The sequence below is a fragment of the Urocitellus parryii genome, chromosome X (genome assembly GCF_045843805.1).
Source record: "Urocitellus parryii isolate mUroPar1 chromosome X, mUroPar1.hap1, whole genome shotgun sequence".
Taxonomy (NCBI): domain Eukaryota; kingdom Metazoa; phylum Chordata; class Mammalia; order Rodentia; family Sciuridae; genus Urocitellus; species Urocitellus parryii.
In genome coordinates, this window is record NC_135547.1 from 31788476 (window position 1) to 31811858 (window position 23383).

The 23383-nt window shown below is 36.7% G+C and overlaps 1 protein-coding gene and 1 pseudogene across 1 annotated transcript in view; one reads left to right on the top strand and one right to left on the bottom strand.

The window, feature by feature from the left end:
- Dock11 (dedicator of cytokinesis 11) overlaps window positions 1–23383 on the bottom strand; it is a 152413-nt gene that overhangs the window by 15377 nt on the left and 113653 nt on the right. Inside the window, exons 43-49 of the mRNA XM_077793613.1 lie at window positions 21332–21445; window positions 18339–18554; window positions 18195–18252; window positions 8408–8514; window positions 3901–4023; window positions 1603–1716; window positions 404–550 (exon numbers count right to left, since the gene is read on the bottom strand). Of these exons, the coding sequence (XP_077649739.1) occupies window positions 404–550; window positions 1603–1716; window positions 3901–4023; window positions 8408–8514; window positions 18195–18252; window positions 18339–18554; window positions 21332–21445 (879 nt within the window). The remainder of the gene's footprint in view (window positions 1–403; window positions 551–1602; window positions 1717–3900; window positions 4024–8407; window positions 8515–18194; window positions 18253–18338; window positions 18555–21331; window positions 21446–23383) is intronic.
- On the top strand, window positions 8621–13104 carry LOC113196966 (ATP synthase F(0) complex subunit C2, mitochondrial pseudogene; annotated as a pseudogene).

Below are 23383 nucleotides of genomic sequence, written 5' to 3' on the forward strand. Positions count from 1 at the left end.
GCAGGGGACAGGTATTTTACCACTGAGATACATCCCCAGTCTTTTTTTGAGACAGGGTCTTCCTAAGTTTCCCAGGCTGGCCTGGAACTTGTGATCCTCCTGCCTCAGCCTCCCAGTCTTGGGATTACAGGAGTGAACCTCCACGCCCTCGTTATCCTTTCTTTTCTTAATTTTAGTTTTCTTTTTGTGATGCTAGGGAGGCAACTCAGGGCCTCACACATGTTAGGCAAGTGCTCTTTCACTGAGCTACACCCCCAGTCCAGCCTGTGTACATTCTTTCACTATCCAGAAGTCTCTATTTCCTTGTTTCTCCTCTGCCATTTAAAATAAGGAAAAAGTCATGAGCAATGTTCCATGACCAGAATTAACAAATTATGATATCAAAATGTGGGGCATAGGTTACCTTGTCTGAATCCTGAATTATTTTGACATTTTCTGTGCCAAATTTTTCACCATAAAGTTTAACAAGTCTCAAGGAAATCTCTGAGAGGCCGGTGAGCTTTGGTTCTTTATAGATGTACTCCTTTCCATCCTCTTCTTCAAAAAACGACTATTGTAAAGTTAAATCAATAATTTATGAATTGAATGAGCAAACAACACTTAAAAACAACCTACTAAGTAACAATTATATATTTCAAATGCATTTTAAATAATATTACTAATAGCTGCATGCATATATTCACTTTTTTACCTTCAAATAAATGAGAATTTTCAAATTCACAATCATATCAACATATCATTAGCCTGAAGATTTCTTGAGATTCTCCTCCTTCCCTGTATGTTTACCACCTGTTTTGCATTTGGATGTATTTTAAAACATATTTTTCATTGCAGATAGACATAATACCTTTATTTTATTTAATTATGCATATATGTAAATTCGTACCAGGGATTAAACCCAGGGGTGCTTAACTACCGAGCCACATCCCCAGTCTTTTTTTTTTAAATATTTTTTTAGTTGTATATGGACACAATATCTTTATTTATTTTTACGTGCTGCTGAGAATTGAACCCAGTGCCTCACACATGTGAGGCAAGTACTGTACCGCTGAGCTACAGCCCCAGTCCCCCAGTCCTTTTTTATATTTTATTAAAGACAGGGTCTCAGCTGAGTTGCTCAGGGCCTTGATAAATTGTAGAGGCTGGCTTTGAACCCCTGATCCTGCTGCCTCAGTCTCTGAAGCCACTGGGATTACAGGCTGCACCACCACACTTGGGTTATTTATTTATTTATTTTTATGTGGTGCTGAGGATTGAGCCCAGTGCATCACATGTGCTAGGCGAGTGTTCTACTGCTGAACCACAACCCCAGCCCTATATTTGAAAGTTTTAATGACTGGATAGTTTACATATACTTTATTAGAAGCATAACAAAAAATGAAACTGAAAGAGAAATCCAAACCTTATAGGTTGTACTCTGATCTAATGAACTTGATAAGAACCAATGTGAACTTTAAAGTTGCAAAGCAAGATCCTTGCTACTGTAATAGGCACTATCTGGACAGAATCCTAGAATCAATAACTGCTACCGAAGTAATGTAACAAACTAAAACCAAAAGTGAATGTTTAAAAAGAAAAACAACTCTATTTAAGTATACTTACTTGGCCATAAAATGCAACTCGGAAGAAAGTACCCAAAAGTCTTTTTTTGGTGTGCATAACCTCCAAAATTTTTGTATAAGCTCCATGAAGTGTTCTATAAACATGAGTAAGTTTCTGAAAAATGAAAATATACAAATAACATTTGTCTTTTGGTCCATCACTAAATGTCTTCAAGATGAATACACAAGAATAAAAAGCATCAATGTTTCTTTTTCAAAACTATTTTGGTGGCACCATTCATATCCTCTTGCCCCATTGTTGCAATAAGACAAAAGACTTCAACAAATTTGGATCTAAGGGTAGAATTTAAAATGGTAAAATGACACTGAATATACTAACATCATGCTTCATTTTATTCACCTCAATGGCAATATATATTTTAAAAATATTATATTATCTGGATTTCATCCTTAGTACCACAGGGGCGGAGGTCAGAAAATGGGGCTTTTGTTTTGAAACTCTTACAAAGCTTCTTAGGAATCTTTGGATTTGTACTGATTTGATAAAAGCAGTAGTGGCAAATCTTGTTTTTTGTCTCATATACTATTCCTGGCCATCTATATGACCTAAATTTAATTATTTAATTCTAGCTTATTAATAAAATCTTGAATATCACTATAATTTGTTTTTCGGTACCAGGGATTGAACTCATGGGTGCTTAACCATTGAACCACATCCCCAGGCCTTATTTTTAATATTTCATTTAGAGACAGGGTCTCACTGAGTGTCTTAGGGCTTCACTAAATTGCTGAAGCTGGCTTTGAATTCACAATCCTCCTCCTCAGCCTCCTGAGCTGGTGAAATTATAGGCATGCACCACCACACCGAGCTGTTACTGTAATTTTTCAGGCATGCTCCATATACGTCAAGAGTATTGCAAAGAGAGGAAGCCCTAAAATCTAGGACAAAAAAGCAAATTTAATCAGAGTCAGATTAGAGCACAGTTTAGAATACTACCCAAATTTAAATATATATGTTTTCACTCTATGAAACTTTTTCAATATTGAGAAACTATCTGCTCTTTTAAAAATGGCTTAAATCCTAAATTACCCCTTTCTTAGTACAATAGCAGTAGAAATTATGAAATTAATTGAGTGACTTGATTATTAAAAAATTCCTATTTAGCAGTGGTGGCAACGACTGTTTATTAAACTACTATTCTTTATTAACTACCCTTTATCAATACATTATTTAGCAGGCCAAATTGAAAAAAAAACTTCTCATAATAGGGTTATTACTGGTGTCTTTTTACCTTCCTCATTGTTATCTGCCAGCACTTTTAGTGTCCTCAACAACTGAAAAGAATAGAATCATCTCTTCCCTGAGCAACCTGGAAATCTGATAGCTTTTGTTTTTTAAGTGAAGGTTTAATGAAAACCATACTGATTATTTCTTAAATATTTATTTATTTATTTATTTATTTATTTAAGTTGTAAGATGGATGCAATACCTTTATTTATTTATTTTTATGTGGTGCTGAGGATTGAACCCAGGGCCTCACACGTGCTAGGTGAGCGCTCTACTGCTGAGCCACAACCCCAGCCCCAAAATCACAATGATTATTTTATGCCCTGAAAGAGGGAGGGGAGAAGGCTAGATGAAAATATTTTGAGAACCACAGGTCTGGCGGCATGTGGTAGCACTGGCCTGTAATCCCAGGGACTTGAGAGGCTGAGGCAGGAGAATCACAAGTTTGAGGTCAGTCTCAGCAACTCAGCAAAACATTGTCTCCAAATTAAAAAAAAAAAAAATGAATAAAAGGGGCTGGGGATTTAGCTCCCCTGGATTTAATCCCCCAGTACAAACTAATTAATTAATTAATTAATTAATAATATTGAAAAAAAGAAACCACCAAACTAATTTTAATTTTGGCTTTAATTCTTTTAGTGTTAATTTCTTTTGGTATATATATATATATATATATATATATATATATATATATATAAAACATAAGGCAAGATATTTATTTTACACTTTAACAGCATTTTAAAGGTTTGTAAATTTTTTTGTGTGGTGCTAGGGATTGAACCCAGAGCTTTGTGTATGCTAGGCAAGCATTCTACTGCTTAAATACATCCCTAGCCTGGATTAGAACTTTCATATTGGATCCATGCGTCTAAATGATACAATCAATTAAATATCTATATTCTACAATAAAATACAAATGTTATAACATAATGAATCTTCTAAACTTCAGAAGACATGAAGTAGAGCAATAGTTACATATCTATTTTAATGTTTTTCCCAGGACCAAAATAAAATACATAAGCTAATTATAACTATATGTAAGTAGGCTACCTCAAACTCACGACGTTTCTCATAAATTGGAATGATCAACTTGGAAATCTCAGAAATTACTTCATAACGTTCTGCCTTCCATAAGCCATCCACACATTGTTCTAGCAACTCCAGCAAAACTTCCTGCATTAAGAGAAATGAATTAAGAGAAAATTTAGTCAGGAATTAAAAATAGTTTCAGACAAATTAATTTCTAACCATTTTAAGTTAATAAAGAACAAACAAAAGGTACCAAATTCAACAGGAGTATACTTGTGTGACTATATATCCTTCCTCACTCCTTTCTTCCCTTTCTTCTTTCCTTCCTTCCTGGAGCTAGGGATAAAATCCAGGACCTTTTGCCTGTTAAGCAAGCACTCTACCACTGAACTACACACCCTAGCCCCATGACTATATTTCCTATACAAATACCTGAAATTAAAAATATTCTTAAAATATGAAGTTAATGTTGATAATAGTAAACCGTACCTATTTTGTTTATTCACATAACAATGGCTAACTGTACTTGTAGATGGTTACACAATGAGAAGGAATACCTTTAAAAGGGAATACACTGTTAGTTCCAAACTGAGAATGACTTAAGTTGACTTGAAAGTAGAATAGTGATTTCTAGGGACTAGGAAGTGTTCTGGGGTATGGGAATGGGGGATAAAGATGAAAAAAAAAGGGTTTTGGATATTATCAATGTGTTTTATATACACATATGAAAATATCATACTGAGTTCTGTTAATATGTACAATTAATTTGTGCTAATAAAAAATAGAGGATGGGGTTGGAGTTGTGGCTCAGTGGCAGAGCACTTGCCTTGCATGTGTGAGGCACTGGGTTCAATCCTCAACACCACATAAAAATAAATAAATAAAATAAAGGTATTGTGTCCAACTACAACTAAAAAAATATTGAAAAATAAAATAAAATTTGTGAGGATGATATAATAATAGTTCATGATAGACACCTCCCACCCTGCCAGGTATGGCGACACATGCATATAATCTCAGAGACTCGGGAGGCTTAGGCAGGAGGATGACAAGGTAGCAACTTAGTCAGACACATCTCAAAAAGGCGGGGGAATGCTGGAGATGTACCTTAGTAGTAAACTGACCCTGGGTTCAATCCTCAGTACCAAAAAGAAGGGTGGGGCAGATCCAGGAACACTAGCTTATCGCTTCTACCATGTAAGCATACAGTGAGAAATGTCTTCTATGAACTAGGAAATGGACCTTCAACAGACACTGATTCTACTTGTGACTAGATTTTTTATTTCCCAACTTTTGGAACTGTGAGAAATCAACAAATTCTGTTGTTAATAAACTACCTAGTCTAGGGTGTTTTGTTGTAACAGCCCAGATAGACTAAGACACCTAGGAAATTAATGCATCTCTTTTTTTTAATCTTCATTTTTTAGTTGTAGTTGCACACAATACCTTTATTTATATGGGGTGTTGAGGATCGAACCTAAGGCCTCGCACATGCTCGGTGAGAGCTCTACCACTGAGCCACAACTCCAGCCCCTGCATCTCTTTCTTTACTCATCCTCAAAGAGTTCATTGCCAAGCCCTTAAGTCCAATTATCTTTCAAATCTGACCTTTCCTGTCCATTTCTACACTTATTGCTAAGGTTCAAGATTTCGCAGTTTTTTCTAATGGAGAGTCCTGCTTCCAGCATTGAGTCTTTCAAATACATCCTCTATACATATGCCATGGGGTTCTGATTAAAATGCAAACCTGATCATGTCACTCATTAAAATCTGGCAATGTCTCTGTCATTCACAGAACAAGGGATAAGTTATTTCATTTGGCATAGAAAGTTTGCAATGATGTGGTTGAGACTTCGATAATCCCCTCATTCAACATGCCAAGTCTTGTAATTTATGCTTCAATAACAGTGAACTGCTAGTTGTTCTTCTGAAGCACCAGGCTGTGTCTTAGCTTCCTGTCTTTATTCATGCTATGCCCTCTGCCCTTTAATCCCTTCTACTTAAGTATCCTCTCTTTCAGAATCCTTCAAGCAGGATAAGCAAGATACTAGATACCTTGTTTCCAACTCTGTTAATTTTGGGGGTAAATATTTATATTTGTATAATATTTGTTTTGTCAATGTATCTGACTTTGCAAATAGCCTGTGACTCTTGAAGATCAGGAACAATGTCTTATTTCCGATGATTTCTCTAAAAACTAACACAGTGATACTGTATAGCAGGTGTTCAATAAATGTTGCTACTTGAGTAAAGGACCAGTTTTATTATTCTGCAATAGCCAAACTAAAATTTCCAGAAGTGAAAGTGTGAACTTTGGGGAATTAAAAATCGGTTACATTCTACTAGTATTTATCCTAGGAATGTAAAGTTGGTTAAGAATTAGAAAAAAAATTAATACACTGCCACATAAACCTAATAAAAGAGAAAAATATTACCTTCAACAGATACAGAAAAAAACAATTGAAAAAAATATCCTCAATATCCATTCATGATATTAAAGAGAACTCGGGAAACAAGGAACAGAAGAAACCTTCTATGCTCTTTGTTAAAAAGCATCTACTTAAAAACTTAAAGAGTAAACATTTTTATCTTAGAATTGGGAACAACAAAATAAGTGTATTATAGTTTAAACTTACCTGCAGCTTATAACTCCCCTGATGGCTTATATTTCCTTTTCTTTTTCTGTCTGTCTCTCTTTGCAGTACTGGGGACTGAAATCAAGGCTTTGTGCATGCTAGACAAGAACTCTACCATCAAACTACATCCCCTAGCCCCTTTTATTTTTTAAAATATATTTTTAGTCATAGATGGACACAATACCTTTATTTGTTTATTTTTATGTGGTGCTAAGGATTGAACCCAGTGCCTGACATGTACCATGCAGGCACTCTATACCACTGAGCTACAGCTGCAGCCCCATTTGCTTATATTTCTTAGGAGAACCCTAACCCTAACCCCTTTAGTCTCTGTTTCATGTTCCTTTTTTCATGTTCCCACTCTTTAACTGTGCACCTTTCCCCATGGTTCAGTCCTCGGTTCTCTGGTTTTCACTTGCCATGTTATGTCCTATACTCATCCTGTTTTGGTTCTTCCAAGGATATGACTTCCAGATGTTTATTTCTAACCCTGATCTCTCTCTTTCTCTCTCTCTCTCTAGATTCAGTTCTGCAGTTCTAATAACCTCACGATCATTTCCACTTTTATAACCTTTCACTTCAAGTTCAACTCAGATCTAAAATAGTTTTCATCATTTTCCCTTCAAAGCCATCTATTTTTTTCCTTATATCCACACTTCTTAGAGCTACTTTCAACTCTTCACTTCCCATATCCAGCAAGCCTTCTTTCTTTCCTTTCCAGGGTATTTCCTGTATCTTTCACTTTCTGATTTAGGCCCAAACTGCCTCACCTCTGAACAATGATGGCAGTCTTCCTTCTAGCCTATGCTTCTAGCCCCTATCCATCTGCCTTGATACAACTCCTACATTACCACCAAATTAACTTTCTCTACTTGCTTTCATCTTGTCACTATTCAGCTCAAAAATCTTTGAGAGTAACATCATGTACAGGCACAAGACTTGGATCCTAATTAGAATAAGATATATTCCATGGTTGTATAAATATATCAAAATAGATTCTACTGTCATGCATAACTAAAAACAACAAATAAAAATTTAAAAAAATCTTTGAATTTCAAAATTCTACTGGATAAATCCTAAACTTTCAAAACTTCTCAAAATTTGGCCTTGATTACGACTCTTCTGTGAACTCAATGGTTTTGCACAAAAAGGATTCACTCACTGTGCCTCATGCATTTCTACCTCTTACCTTTTGTTCCTGCTATTCTCCTCTATTAGAATGCCTTCAGATTGTCATCATCCTTCAAACCCCATTCTCATTAATATGTCTATTCCACCTCAGTTTAAAGGCATCTGTCTCACCTCTCACTTTGCATGCCACATATTGTCTATATTATTCAAGTGGCACTATTTTGCTTTTTTGCATTTTGTGTAGGTACATTATCACTTCAGTATACCTTGGAGGTCAGGGACCATCCATATTTATTTTACAGCCCTTTTATAACCATATCCTGAGTCTTGAGCACAAGTCAGGGCTCAATAAATCTTTGTTGGTTGATTGACAGCTGAAGCTTTTCTCTATTCATCTGAATTATAGAACAGGGCATTTACATTCTTAAATACTTTAATGCAAGCTTTGCTCTGTTGAGGTAAAAGAATAGTGTGAAATCTATTTTTTGTGGAGATTTCCCTGTATGTTGACTCTGATATGGCTACTGGAATGGTGATTTAAGGATGGTAGTGTTGCATTTCTAAACTCAATAATGTGAGCAGTTCCAGAGATGAGGCTCTACATTCTAAATAGGAACCGCTCTGCCTAGGCAGGTTTGATATTCAAAGATCATTAGTCCTTAGTTTCCTTCAATGAAGGTTAGCTGTAATAATTTTTAATATAAATACATTTTAAGAAATTAAATTTATATAACTGGCAATGCAGGCCATGGGGGTCTTACTTCACTATAATGGACATCCATCATCCCAGCATCTTCTTTCATTGCTCCTTCTTCATCTATATTGGGAGTAATTTTCTTGAAGGCTGAACATCCATTAGGGAACAATTCTGTGTGTGGGGGGGAAAGCAATGAATACATTCATAAAAAATGGGTTTGGTGCCATCTTCTCTGTACTGGGAGTAGCTCTCCTGCCACAGCCCCTCACCCCTGAAAATGCACACCTGCTCCAAGTTCCTCTCCATCCCCTCCTTGGTCAGAAGCATTTCTCAGCTACTGAGCAGACCACTAACTGCAGTGGTGCTGAACTGACCAGAGACACTGACACATGAGAGCCTCAGCAGCTTGCCAGTCCCACGTCCCCTGACCTCATTTATCCCTAGTCACAGATTACAAATCAGCATCATTTCAGGGAACACTGATGCAACAGCCAAGTTTACTGGGTCTGAGCTGCCACAGTTGAGGTGGCCCTGGGGCTGGGATTAGAACTGTTTGCGAGCCTCATCATTGCTTATGCTCAGAATCCTTCTACGAAGCTACAGTTCTTCTCCTATGCCATCATAGGCTTTACTCTCTGAGGCCAAGGGACTCTTTTGCCCAATGGTGGCCTTTCTCATCCTCTTTTGTCATGTAAAGGAGTGGTCTCCACCTCCCATTCTTTCTCCCATGTCTCATCTTCCCTGTATGTTCCTTTTTCTTTACCTCCCCAGCTGGGGAAAATGGTTGGTTTAGGGTTTCACAAAGGGAAAACAAATAAATATTGTATTAATAAAAAATTTTTGGTGAATAACAGAGAGACTTATAAGGATTGGCTATTTTTATGTAAACAGATGTTTGGGGAAGGAGCAAAGTCATAAATACAGGGGCTGGGGTTGTGGCTCAGCAGCAGAGCACTTGCCTCGCATATATGTGACACTGTCTTCAATTCTCAGCACCACATAAAAATAAATAAATGAAATAAAGATACTGTGTTCATCAACAACTTTAAAAATATTTTTAAAAATTCATAAATACAAGTTCTAATCACAAAGAATTTTATAAATTATTTCCAGCTATTATATATTCTAATAAAAAAAAATGGGCCCCAATTACTTAAAATTTATTCTTGACTATGCACCATGTTCTTTTTCAGGGGGTAAGTACTGGGGATTGAAATCAGGGGTTCTCTACAACTGAGCTATATTCCCACTCCTTTTTATTTTGAGACAAGGTCTTGCTCGGTTGCTGGGAAGCTCAACCTGGTTAGCCCCAAACATGGAATCCTCATGCCTCAGTCTCCAAGAGGCCTGCATCACTGTGTGAACTCTATGTACCACCTTCAATGGCTAGTACGGATGTTCCCCTAGTGTGATTTTAAAATTTTTATTAAAACTTTGGTTCTATGAACATTTGTGGTACATCATCTAAACAAGGGGGAAGGTACTTTTCAGGTGACCACTGAATGATTTTTGGTAATTTCACTGAGAACTGGAAAAGGAAGTCAGTTCTTGGAGGAGGCCTAGTTTAGAACTTGTAAGAGAGGTAGGAAATGAAACAGATGGCAGGGACACAAGGATGTAGCATTCTTGGGAGACACATGGTGGGATGTTCAAAGAGCAATAGGTTTTTGGAGTTAAAAGTTAGTTCTAGGGGCTTGGGGCTGGGGCTCAGTGGTAGAGCACTTGCCTAGCACATGTGAGGCACTGGATTTGATCCTTAGCACCATAGAAAAATAAATAAATAAAGGAGGGGTGTGTGTGTGTGTGTGTGTGTGTGTGTGTGATCTAGTTCTACCACTAACTACAATTTTGGAGAAGTATATATCTCTGAGATTGTAAAATGTTGTATCACCTGTGAAACAGGAATAATAGCTACTTTATGAGAATTAACGAAATGTAAACTGTTCAGAACAGAGCATTTCACATAAAAAATACATTATGGATTAATATGATCAACAAAGCCTACCAATAAGTAAACTTATTTCCCCAAGATGGAATAAAATAATTGCTGTCACCTGGATCTCTGGAAATTAAGAAGTGAGCCCAATCCTAAGAACTGCTGTAGGATTGTGGACCAACTCTTATGGCCAAGAAAGAGTTTAGGAGTTGAAGTCTATGTGGTTGCTTTATAGATTCTGGTCCAAATAATTCTGCTGTGGCTACATTTACCCACATATAAGATGGCTCTAACTTTAGCGTTCAAGGAAAATTCAGACTTCTTATACCATACTTCTGTCAGTACATGAAAAAGTTTCCTTCTGACAGTGGCTGAACAAAGGGCTGTTTTAATCTACCATCCTACAATCTCTTTAGAAGCAATGCTTAGAAATAATGACCTTTACTCTCAACTCAAGTATCTGGTTATCTCCCTGAGAGTAGATGTTGGGGAAGAAAAAAAGGTTCAAGAAAGCCAGACCTCAACTGGGTATGGTGGCACACTCCTGTGATCCCAGAGCTCTGAGGCTGAGGCAAGAGGATCACAGGTTTGAAGCCAGCCTCAGCAACTTAGCAAAAGAAATCAAATTAAAAAATTTTAAAATGGCTAGGGATATGGTTCAGTGGTTAAGGGTCCCTGGGTACTTAACCAGAGGTTAAGTTCATCTTAATTAAGTTAATCTCTGGTACCAGGAAAAAAAAAAAACAGACCTTATGATGAAGTTATTTTTCAGAATTCTGGTAGAAAAAAAAAGATAATGCTATCAGGGCTTAGAATTTGCCAATTCCTCTTGTGTAAATTAAATCTAACTAGACATATATCTTCTAGGTAAGATGCTTGGTAGAATATGATTATTAATTAAATATCACACTTCTATGAGGGAGATGGATGCCTCATGGATGAAGATTGGGCTACTACTGTATTTTTGAGATGGAGGTATCACTGTTGGCCAGTCTGATCTCTATAACTACTGGGCTCAAGCAATCTTCCTGCCTCAGGTTCCTGAGTAGCTGGGGCTACAGGTGTGTGCCACCAAGCCTGATGCCCAGGGTTATTTTGAAGTACACTTTTTAAGAAGGGAGAAATACAGCCTTAAAGAAGAATGACTTTAGGACATTGCCAGTAAATGGATGGACATGGAGACTATCATGCTAAGTGAAATAAGCTAATCCCCAAAAAACAAAGGTTGGATGTTTTTGCTAGAAATAAACCACAATAAAGCAGGGAGGGGGAAGAAGAGAAGGTCAGTGGATTACATAAAAGGGAAATGAAAGGAAGGGAGGGGGATAGGAATAGGAACTACAGTAGAATAAATCTAACATAGTTTTCCTATGAACATATATGAAAATACCTAAGTGAATCCCATCATTATGCCCACCTACAAGAATGGGGTCCCAATTAGAATAAGATATATCCTATACTTCTATAATTTCATCAAAATGGATTCTACTGTCATGTTTAACTAAGAAGAAACATTACAATCAAATTTAAAAGAAGGGAGAAATACATGGGTATTAGTCAGTGGGATTCCATTAGAGAGAGAGAGAGAGAGAGAGAGAGAGAGGCAGAAATGCAAAATGATATTTACTTTGATACACCAGATTTTTAGGGCCATTTTGTATAAATAAATTAGGTAATACAAGGTACTGAAGATCGATCATGAAGCACTTCATTTCTGAATATTAGCATGCCTAAAATGGTCTGATAAAGACCTCCAGAAAGTTCTACTCAAAGTTCTAGATCATCATCTTGCTTCCCTCAGGACTGGCCTAAGGAGGTGCTGGGGCGCCAGGCCAACTTGGGATGTGTCCATGGGAAGGACAAAGCAGTTGTCTTGGCCCTGAAGGCTGAGAAAGGGGCTTTGCTGTCTTGAGTGGCCAGCAGAGAAGGTGCCATTTTCTCAAATGTTACCAGATACCTGGGTTGATTCCAGAACTTGGCTATTGTGAACAATATTGCAGCGAACATGGGAGTAGAAATATCTTTACAAGTGAGCAAGTAATAATTTCAGTCAAACTTTGATATTTTTCAGCAGAAGAATCAGTAGAATAGAGGGAAAGGAACAGGGGGAGGTTGAAGAGAAGAGAAAGGGAAAGTACTGGGGACTGAACTAGAACAAATTACATTCCATGTTTTATAATTATGTCAATATGAATCCTATTGCTCTGTTGAATTAAAATGTTATTTTTCAAAGAAGACCATGGCATAAAAAAGCTGAAAAAAGTGAGTTTGAAAAGGCAGTTTGCTGAGTTAAAAGCATAAAAATGTTGCAACTGTTAATGTTATCGGGTTATAGCCAATGCTTGATCCTCAATAATTATGTAATAAAAAAATTGTGTTAGGTGATAAGAGCCAACACAGCATCTGATAACTATTTCAAATTTCCTGTGGCTAAGAACCAACTAAATATAGTTCTTGTTAATAAAAATTTCCTTGTTTCTACGAAAAAAAATGTTATTATATGAACCCCAAATTGCATACTTTGCATGTAAGAAATAAAAATTTCTTCTATCAGTCCAAGACTTTTTAAAAAAAACCTCGGTCTGTTACTTATAAAATTGAACAACCAGGAAAAAAAATGAAAAGAAAAACAAAACAAAATACTGGACCACAAATGAGACTCTAGACTATAAATCAACTTTTCCTTTCCTTTTTCAACAGACTATGAAAAACAAAAGTCTGCTAAACTAGACAGCATGTTTAGTGACACAGTTGATTTACATTTGGGACAAGATTCTTTATCTTGTTGTGAACCACTAACAAACACTTTTTATACTAGCAGCTGATCTGTGGAATACTCTAAATAGCAGAGCATTGGAACTTTTCAAAAGTTTCAACATCCCACCTGATCAATTCCATGAAGTTAAGAGCTAGATAGTAGACAGTGCCAAAGTCTAAAGAAATAAAAAAATATATGCTTTATTCAAAGAAGAAGTAAATCCCTGAAGGTCTTGGGCAGTTAGATCCAAAACTGGGGGGATATTCCTGTTTATTCAGAATGGATTATTCAAACATCCCCAAATCTGGGATTTTTCTAGAATGCCATGATTTAGGGGAAGATAAAGAGAGAAACACTTCAATGCCTGTAGTCAGAAAGCATTTTGTGAGAGTCTTGTGTATCTTAAGTAGAAGTACGGTTAAACAATGTTTTGTCTCAAGAGCAGAAAAGGTTGATACCCAGTTTTAGAATTTGTTGCCCATATCATCTACCATAAAGACTACTATTGTGAATTTTCAGCTTCAGAGTTCACTATTTTTGCTCAGTGTATTATCTCAAACTAAATGCCCAATGACTTACTTCTAAGCTATTGCTTCCACATTCCTGAATGCTGTGTTAGGGAAAGCAAGATGGAAATTGTCCAGGTAGAGAACCACTACACTGAGTATAAGTGATCACATGAAATAGTGGGGAAGGTTTTGGAGAATATGGTAGCAGCCTGACCCTTGATAATATATCACTGCTAGTCAGAAGAAGGATAAGAGGTAAGGGTCCTCAGGAAAGAGCATGAAGGGAAAAACAGGGACTAGGAAAGAATAGGGAAATAAAAAGCTTTGTGGAACTTAAGCTATCAGATACTGGGTATCAAGACTTGAGAAAGAGAGCAATATTGCCCTATAAGGAAGGAGTAGAACAGATTCTATGGAAAAGGAAATTCCATTTCCTGGGCTTAGGGGGGAAGCCTGCAGGCCTGAAGCTTTGCTGAACCTACCATGCTATGTGGTGGTGGAAGAATGCAAAAACTTGACTCTTGCCTTCCCTGGGGAAAACAGTTGTGCTTCTCTCATAAAAGAGAAGCATGTCAAGGTCTAGCTTCCAGGGTATGTGATCCAGAAATTTTAAGATTCTCAGACAAAATATTAGTAAGAAAAGTCTGCTTGTTTTTATTTATTTTTATTGTGGTGCTAGGGGTCAAACCCTGGGCCTTGAGCACACTAGACATACTGGACCACAAATGAGATGGAAGAGTAGCAAACGCAAAGTACCAGCACTTAGAGGTGATTTAGGTAAACAGAGTGAGAATCTATATGGTCTCTTTGGATAGAAACAGCAAGAACTCAGGCTGCCTGAAAGAAATTTGAGGGTGAGGAGGGGATATAAACAATTGCATACCTCCTTCCCCTTTCAGTTCACTTCAGGAAACAACAAAGAGAAGGATTTGGAACAGGTCCCCCACTGGTATTATAAGTCACCCCTGGGGGCCTACGAACCCAACTATCCAATAGGACAATTTTTTTTCCTCTTAGAAAGTATAAATAGTAGAACATCTGCTGCCAATGTGTAAGCTAATAAGTATTATTTTATTCCATCTTGATTAAAAATGTTTTATAATGGATTTCAAGAGAAATAGCTTAGAAACTTAAGAAAGCAGAAAATTTCTGGCAATGGATGAGTGTCAGGGATTAACTTTCCTTTGATGTTGTCTTCATTATCAAAGGACACTTGATAGAAAACAAAGAGTTCTTGAGCTGCCCAATCATATTTGTTACGTAAGTTGGTTTTGGCTAGGCCCACTGGTGCACACCTGTAACCCCAGCTACTTGGGAGGCTGAGGCAGGAGGACTGCAAATTTAAGGACAGTCCAGGTGACACAGCAAGACCCTGTCTCAAAAATGAAATGAAAATTGCAAAGGGACCAGGGATGTAGCTCAGTGGTGCCGTGCTTGCCCAGCATGTATGAGGCCCTGGGTTCAATCCTCAGTACAGCAAAAATAAATAAGTGACTAAGTAAGCAAATTTTTTTTCTTTTTCAGATCTATATTCAAATGTATTTTTATTTACTCTGTAAATATTTGCAGCTAAATTGCAAAGGGCCCACATATTGGAGAACTATGGAGTTCTCTGACTGGATGGCTTATTAATAGATTTTTTTTTTAAGTCATCAATGGACCTTTATTTTATTTATTTATATGTGGTACTGAGAATTGAACCCAGTGCCTTGCACATGTTAGGAAAGGGTTCTACCACTGCACTACAATGGCAACCCACAACAGATTGTTTTTAACTTGTGTTTTAGATGAGTAGTCTACCTTGGTATAGTCATACCATAGTTTAATCAGCTAATTAACAAAAGAAGGTGGTTTTGGACCATTTAAATCATTGAAGTTTAAAGAGTAAGCCCCTGAAGACTTTACTAGTACCACCCTTTTAGAATAGGGTTTTCTAATTTAAGCAAGTAGAATTTCCCAGGTTTAAAAATAGATGAAACCTATAAATAAATATGTAAACTTTTCTTAAGTTTAACAATTTTTTGTTTGAAATGCAAAACAACATTTTTCTCCTCCTCAGCCATGCACTCTTTGATTTCTGTGAAGGATAAATTCTAGAAAGCTTTGAGGGTATTGTGATACACTTAAATGTCTAGTTATAAATATGATCTCCATCTGTTAGAATGTCACAGTTTGGAAGTTAAAGTAGCATTACCCTGTGCTAATATCCAAACAATCACAGAAAGAAATTACATTTCTAATTCTTAAAAGATATACTTTTCCTTAGTTTCAAGGTCTTTGTACTTGTGAAAACACAGAAATTCTAGGGAAATATTTTTCAATATGTTTAGCTATTTTCAAAACCTACACTTTTAAAAAATATTTTTTTCAGTTGTTTACGGACCTTTATTTTATTTATTATTTATAAATGGTGATGAGAATCGAACTTAGTGCCTCACACATGCTAGGCAAGCACTCTGCCACTGAGTCACAGCCCCAGCCCAAAACCTATACTTTTAATGGATGTAATGGTTTGGATCTTAAATGTTCCCCAAAGCTGCTGTGGCACATGCCTGAAATCCCAGCGGCTCAGGAGGATGAGGCAGGAGAATCGTGAGTTCAAAGCCAGCCTCAGTAACAGCAAGATGTTAAGCAACTCAGTGAGTCCTTGTCTCTAAATTAAATACAAAAAAGGGCTGGGGATGTGGCTCAGTGGTGAAGTGTCCCAGAGTTCAATCCCCGGTACCAAAAAAAAAAAAAACACAAAAACAAATGTCCCCCAAAGCTCATGGATTGAAGGTTTGGTTCCCAGCTGATGTAGCTATTGGGAGGCAGTAGAAACATTAGGGGTGAAGTCTAGTTGGAAGTAGTAGACCACTGGGGTTGTGCTCTTGAAAGGGATATTGGGACCCCAGCTTCTTCCTCTGTTTCTTGACTGGAAAGAGGTGAGCAATTTTCCTCTGCCTCATACCTCAGCCTCCATATACTGCCTCACATGGTTCAAAAGCAATAAGACCAAGTGATCAGGAATTGAAACCTCTGAAACCACAAGCTAAAATAAAGCTTTCCTTCTTTCAGTTGATTTTTCTCAGGTATTTTGCCACAGCAATGGAAAGCAGGAAGCTGATTAACACAGTGAACATGAAACTATTATTTCAGATTTCTACTAACTAGAAAGATGAGATAGTATTAATGTAATTTCTCTGAAAGACATACCTAAAATCATATTTAGTACTATGCTTAGGATTCTTAAATTTGTCAGTTTAGTTGGAATTGCAGGTGTGCAATTTCAATACTTATTTCTATTGAAATGTTATAGGATGATAATGATAATGTAATGATACACTGATATCAATGATGTAATATAAAAAACTCAATTAGGCCTTATTTTAATAACCTATTTTTTTCCTTATTCAAATAATCTATTTTTTTTTCATTTTAAAGCCACATATGAGGGCTGGGGGTGAGGGTCAGTGATACAGCACATGTTTAGTATGCCTAAGGCCCTGTGTCCATTCACTAGCTCTAAATAAACAAATTAATTAAATAAAATCAAATATGTACTAAAAAGAAAAATTTAGAGTATACCAATTTCAAAAACATGAACTGTTCAGAAGAATTTCAATATCCAAGTGTTAATTTAACACATAAATAAAATATATCTACACTTTATTTTATTTTATATATTTAGTTGTCAATTAATCTTTTAATTAATTAACTTATCTATATGCAGTGCTGAGGATTGAACCCAGGGCCTCACACATGCCAGGCAAGCGCTGTACCACTGAGCCACAACCCCAGCCCTACAGCTACGTTTTAACCATAGTATTATATTTTGGAAGAATCTTTTTGGATTCTGCACATGGGTGTTATATGAGGCAATTAAACTCTGGGCCTTAGATGTGAAATGAAAGATACACAGATAAGTGTAGGAATTCAGAAAATTAAAAAAAAATCTAAACAAAACAAGGTTGTAGTTCCATAGCCAAAACCAGAGTAATATGATTCCCAGACGTTGGTTTCATTTTGCTCTGATATTATTCATGTGTTAACCTTAAAGCAAGTAGCTTGGACACTGTAATAGATAATGGGAGATTTCTGGATTGCAATCTTCATTGCCAATCAGTTTTTAAACTAAACTCAACAGTTTTAGTACTTTGGTGATAATAGTCAACAATACTCTATTTAGAAAGAGAAGCGTTCAGACATCTTCCCGAATTAAGAATCTTGAATTAGAAATCTAGACCTGCTGTGTCCTGCAGCTCTTCAAGGGCAAGATTCACTTTTTATACCCAGATCACTGTACTAATGTGGTATAGAATGTATGGGCAGTTGTTGGTGAAGATGAGGTAGTTGAGTGGAAAATAAGTGATCTGTATTATGTGGAGCTTCTCATGAGCACTAAGAAGAATTTAATTTGTGGCAGCCTTCCAGAGAGACAGTCTTGGAAAATAAACACTGGGCATCAGGCCCAGGCCTGTACTGTTTAACTTACTTGTAACCTCCTATGAAAGAAGAAGGAAAAATGAACAATCTTTTATAACAACTTCTGTTTTTAAGGTGAACATATTTTTCAGAGCTCAATTATATCATATTCATAGTCACAAGCTTCAAAGATACAAACTTTTGTGCTAAATGAAATTCCCATCTCGGAACAGAAATATCTTACTCTTTCGATGAAGAAATTCTGCAACTAGAGCTGCTACATGGACATAACACATTGCAGCCTAAAAAAAGATGACAGGAAAGAACAGTCAGAACATGCTCAAGAGGTTTTGAAAGGTAATGTTTAAAACAAACTTAAAGTAGTCACCTCTGAAAAATCTCCATTTTTTATATGAATCTTGGCCATGCTATCAAGCCAGGTTTTTCTGAGCTCTGGGGTGCTGGCATAGGACTTGGCTAAGCTATACTGGAGATCAATTAGCATTTCAGGGTCTTTCTCATGCTCCTTCATTTGGGCAGTGGCCATAAGAACAGTACGGATCCTCTTGGTCAAGTCCTTAACTTCTGTAGGAAAAGCAGTTGCCTAATTTCAAAACAAACAAAAAATATGTTTAACAATATTATTGAAATACTCTAAACGTCAGCATCCAATGCTGGGAACATAATATGAGTTTTACCTCTTTTTAACTGTTCTTGGTACTGCATTGTTTGCAGAATGTCTAAAGAGTTTTAAATTAATTATTTAAAAAGTATGCAACTAATTTAGTTATGAAAGGCTCTAAATTTGATAACAATACATTTATAGTACATAAAAGTATGACCTTTGGAGCCAGACTGGATGGCTTTAAAATCTCTCTCTTCCACTGTGAATTCTATCTATATTCATGGAAGTGTTCTGTTTGTCATTTACTTATGATAAAATAGCAACTTAAAATTATTGATAGAATATTATATACCAGGCACTGGTCTGGGTGCTCTTTCATATTTTAATTTTTACAAAATCCTACTAAGTTAACTGTTAGAAAATCCTATCACTTCCTCTTAACCTCCACTAGGAGGTTATATCTTTTTTTCTTTTCTTTTTTCTTTTTTTGGTACCAGGGATGGAAGTCAGGGGCACTAGACCACTGAGCCACATCCCCAGCCCTATTTTGTATTTTATTTAGAGACAGAGTCTCATTGAGTTGCTTAGCATCTTGGTTTTATTGAGGCTGGCTTTGAACTTATGATCCTCCTGCTTCAGCCTCCGGAGCCACTGGGATTACAGGCATGTGTCACTGTATCTGGCAAGTTAAGATTACTATTATTCATTTTACCAATGGGAAATGTGAGGCACAGAGAGGTTAAGCAGTTTGGCCAGTCTCAAAATTGACAAATGGTGGAGACAGGGCTTGGACCCAGGCAGTCTGGCTCCAAAGCTAGTGTTCTTCAGTCATTTTTCCATACTGACAAGCATAGCTAACCCATCCACTGAATATTACATATATGAAGTGAAAATCATATTGCAAAAAATTCCTATTTACACAAATGAGAGGTCAGGAATGACACAATGTTCCAAAAGGTTTAAAGAGATCATTAACCTCCCAAAGTGTTTTCAGCACCAAGATCACAAAGTCAAGAGTTTTCTTTTTAGCCTAATCACTGTTAAGAAAGTCCTATCACTTCCTCTTAACTTCCATAGGAATAATGATGATTATCTGTATGACTCCGAGAAGATGAGGAAGGAACGGGTGTAGGACTAGGGGACTTTTTAAATGTAAATATAATAAAATGTAGAGGCAATTGTTTTAAAAACTGTCTTCTTAAACCCCTTAATAATTATTATTATTATTTACATATATTCTCTTCTTATTCACGAATAGAAATTTCATTTACCAAGGAAAGACGGACTTTGGCATAATAGAGTTTGTTGACAATGACCATTCTAACTGCATAAAACAAAGTCATTTCAGAAATGAGCTGAAGAAAAGAAAACCAATATAAACCTCATTTGCTAAGAAATATTTGCTAATGTCTCTATATGATGTGGCAGTAAGGATGGTCACAACTGGGAAAATAAACTCTCAAGAGTATGAGTAAAAAAGCATAAATAGTATATGTTGTTTCAATACTCATGGGATTCTTGGAGCATATACTGATCCCAAGGGGAACCAATAGAACTGACCCCAAAACAAACTTTCCCAGCCTGTCAGCGGCTGGCACTACTCAGTGTTTTTCTCAGTGTAAGCAACATTCCTATGGGAATATTTTTTGGTACATAGATTCTACACGTCCCAAGCATCAAATATGCTGTGACTGTGAGCTTCTAATTTTTTTCAGGCTTGATTCAATATTGTCAAATATGCTGGAATATGACATTTCCCAAGAATTGGAATGATTAATTTCTCTGGGAGGAAAAGTCCTTTACTGGATATGTCCTCTTCTTCCCTGGAACACATTTTATTACTGAAGATGAGGACCTGCACTCCAGGCAACAAGGTGGCAGAAGCAGTTTTACATGCTATGCATATAGGTAAGGAAGAGGAATGGTGGTCAGTCTTGAGTTTGGCCAGAGTGAACTGGTGCTTAAGAATGACAACTTTGGACTTGGATTTGCCAATAAGTACCTATACCAAGCCACGATTGGCTAATAGATGATTTTCAAAACTTATAAAACCAACAAATAATGAAACCCTTCTGTGCCATTCCTCATCTGCTGGCAATGGATCAGACAGCTGTTTGCTATTCTAAAATGTGAGGCTGTGTCAAATTTCAAACTCAGTGTTTAATTAACCAATATTAAACGGAAATAATTGTTAAGAAAGGAAGGAAGCATTTATTTTCTGAGTAGGCTTAGAAATCAACCCCAGTGGCTGGGTGGGGTGGCTCACGCCTGTAAACCCAACAGCTTGGGAAGCTGAGGCAGGAGGATTGGGAGTTCAAAGTGAGCCGCAAAACTTAACAAGGTCCAAAGCAACTCAGTGAGACCCTATCTTTAAATTAAATATAAAAAAGGGTTGGGGATGTGGCTGAGTGGTCAAGTCCCCTGCCCCCCCCAGAGTTTAATCCCTGGTACCAAAAAAAATAAATAAATAAATCAACCCCAGAGAAATATTCAAACTTTATTAGCCATTATAACTGTGTTTACACAGTCTAGTCATTCATCCTTCTACTCAACTCATACTGAATATCTGCTACGTACCAGACAGTGTTCTAGGTGTTAAAGAGATCTAGTGGTATACAAGATGAAGCCCTGTGAAGCTCACATTCAACATGTACTCTCTACTATCAATGGCTCTGAATTTAATAACAATTTTACTCTAGGAGCATAAACCTGATATTGAAAGTGGCTTTAATTTATTATTCAACATGAGTACATACCTTCATAGGTCTGTCACTATTTGCAAAATTATTAATAATAGATAAAGACTCCTGAAATCTTGATCCTCCACTTAGTGCTACATCAGCTATCAGTTGACTTACAGCGATTATTATCTGTGGGAAGAAGCAAACATTATTTTTTGTTTTTTGAAGAAACTTCAAAAAAATTATATTTTGAACAAATGCTGGTAATTCATATCATTGTATAAGCACAGACACACTCATATTAAATACTTCAGTGAATGATTCTTTACAGAAAAAGCTGATACAATGATCATTAGTTCTCCATTTTGAATATGCTTGCAAGGTAGAAGCTATAGCAAACTTGAGAATAAATTATGTTTTGATTTGATGGTTTCTCACTCCTTTTCACTTGTCTATTTTTGTGTGCTGGACTCCCAAGTCCAGTGCCTCAGCTCCCTTCTTTGTTTCTGGCCAAGACCTACCCAATTTAACAGCAGTTTAAGCAATGGCCTTTGATGGTAACTTTTAGTCTGTGAGACTACCTCAGATGAATGCCAAAAAGATTCATGCTATACTGTTAATGGCTGGAAGCTTTATCATTGACCCTAGGAAGCAGGATACAGTAGTAGTTACTGAAGTGTATACTCTAGAGTCAAAGTGCCTTCAAGTCAAATCTTGACTTTATCAATTATTCACTAAGTGGCTTTGGGAAATCTATTTAATGTCTCTGTACCTCACTTTTCTCATTTGTGCAATGGGGAATATAACAATTACTGAGTTGTTATGAGGATTAAGGATATCATACTAGCTTTTTTTTAAGGTACTGTAAATTGAACCCAGGAGAACTTAACCACTGAGTCACACTCCCAGGCCTTTTTATTTTCAATTTAGAGACAAGGCCTCATTGAGTTGCTTAGTGCCTCACTAAATTGCTGAGGCTGGCTTTGAACTCTTGATCCTCCTGCCTCAGGCTCCCCAGCCACTGAGATTACAGGCATGTACCCAGCGTCTGACTTAGTTAACACTATTAAGCAATAGTATGTGCCAGACACTGTTTTATGTCTTCACATTTATTATTTCATCTGTATTTGAATAAAAAAGTTGACAGAACCAATTCTTAGGCCCAGAAGAATGGGTCTTAATGGGGAACTTGAGGCATACTGGCACACTCATCAGAATATTTTGGAGGAAGGTGGCTATTCAAGTGACACTTCATAGAAAAGCAAGTAATATAAGAAGTAATGTGTTGGGGCAGGGGATGTGGCTCAAATGGTGGCATGCTTGCCCAGCATGTGTGAGGCACTGGGTTCGATTCTTGGCACCACATAAAAATAAAATAAAGATATTTAAAAAATAAGTAATGTGTAATGCTGACAGGCTCTTGTATGCAAAAGTAATTATATGGCAGATTTTTAAAGGAAGTACTTATTATTATTATTTTATCATTATTAAATATTTACTTTGTTAATGGCATTTTCCAATAAGCTGCTTCTGATTTCCTATGTTACAAAAAGACTTACCAAACTAAGTGGTGACAATTTTGATTATGTTCAGAGTGGTTTCATCAAGTAAGCACAACAATATGGAGGTGCTGAATAATAACTATCATGTAATAAGTGTCTACTATGTGCCAGGCACTACACACTTAATTTTTAACCATCATGATAACCCTGCAAGATGAAATATCTTGCCCTCATTTTACAGATGAGGAAACTGGTTTAAGCAGATACAACAACTTGCCTAGGATTACATAGCAGATTAAGTAGCAGATTAAGCCCAGGTAGATCTCTTTCTAAAGTCTTCATTTTTTAATATATCTTGCCATTTCTCCCTCTCTCTTCCTCTCCCCAACTCTTCCCTCCTTCCACCCAGTCCCCTCTTGAATCTGTCACCCAGGCTAGCCTCAAATTTCCACATAGCTAGGAATACAGGTGCATGCTACTGGGCCTGGGTTGATTTCTTTTGTTTTATGAATAAGTGAGTATGCTAGAGTATGAAAAACAGAAACTGTATTACCCATTACATAATATCTAACAAGATCATCATATCTGATCCTTATGAAAGTCCTATTAAGTAGGTACTAATATT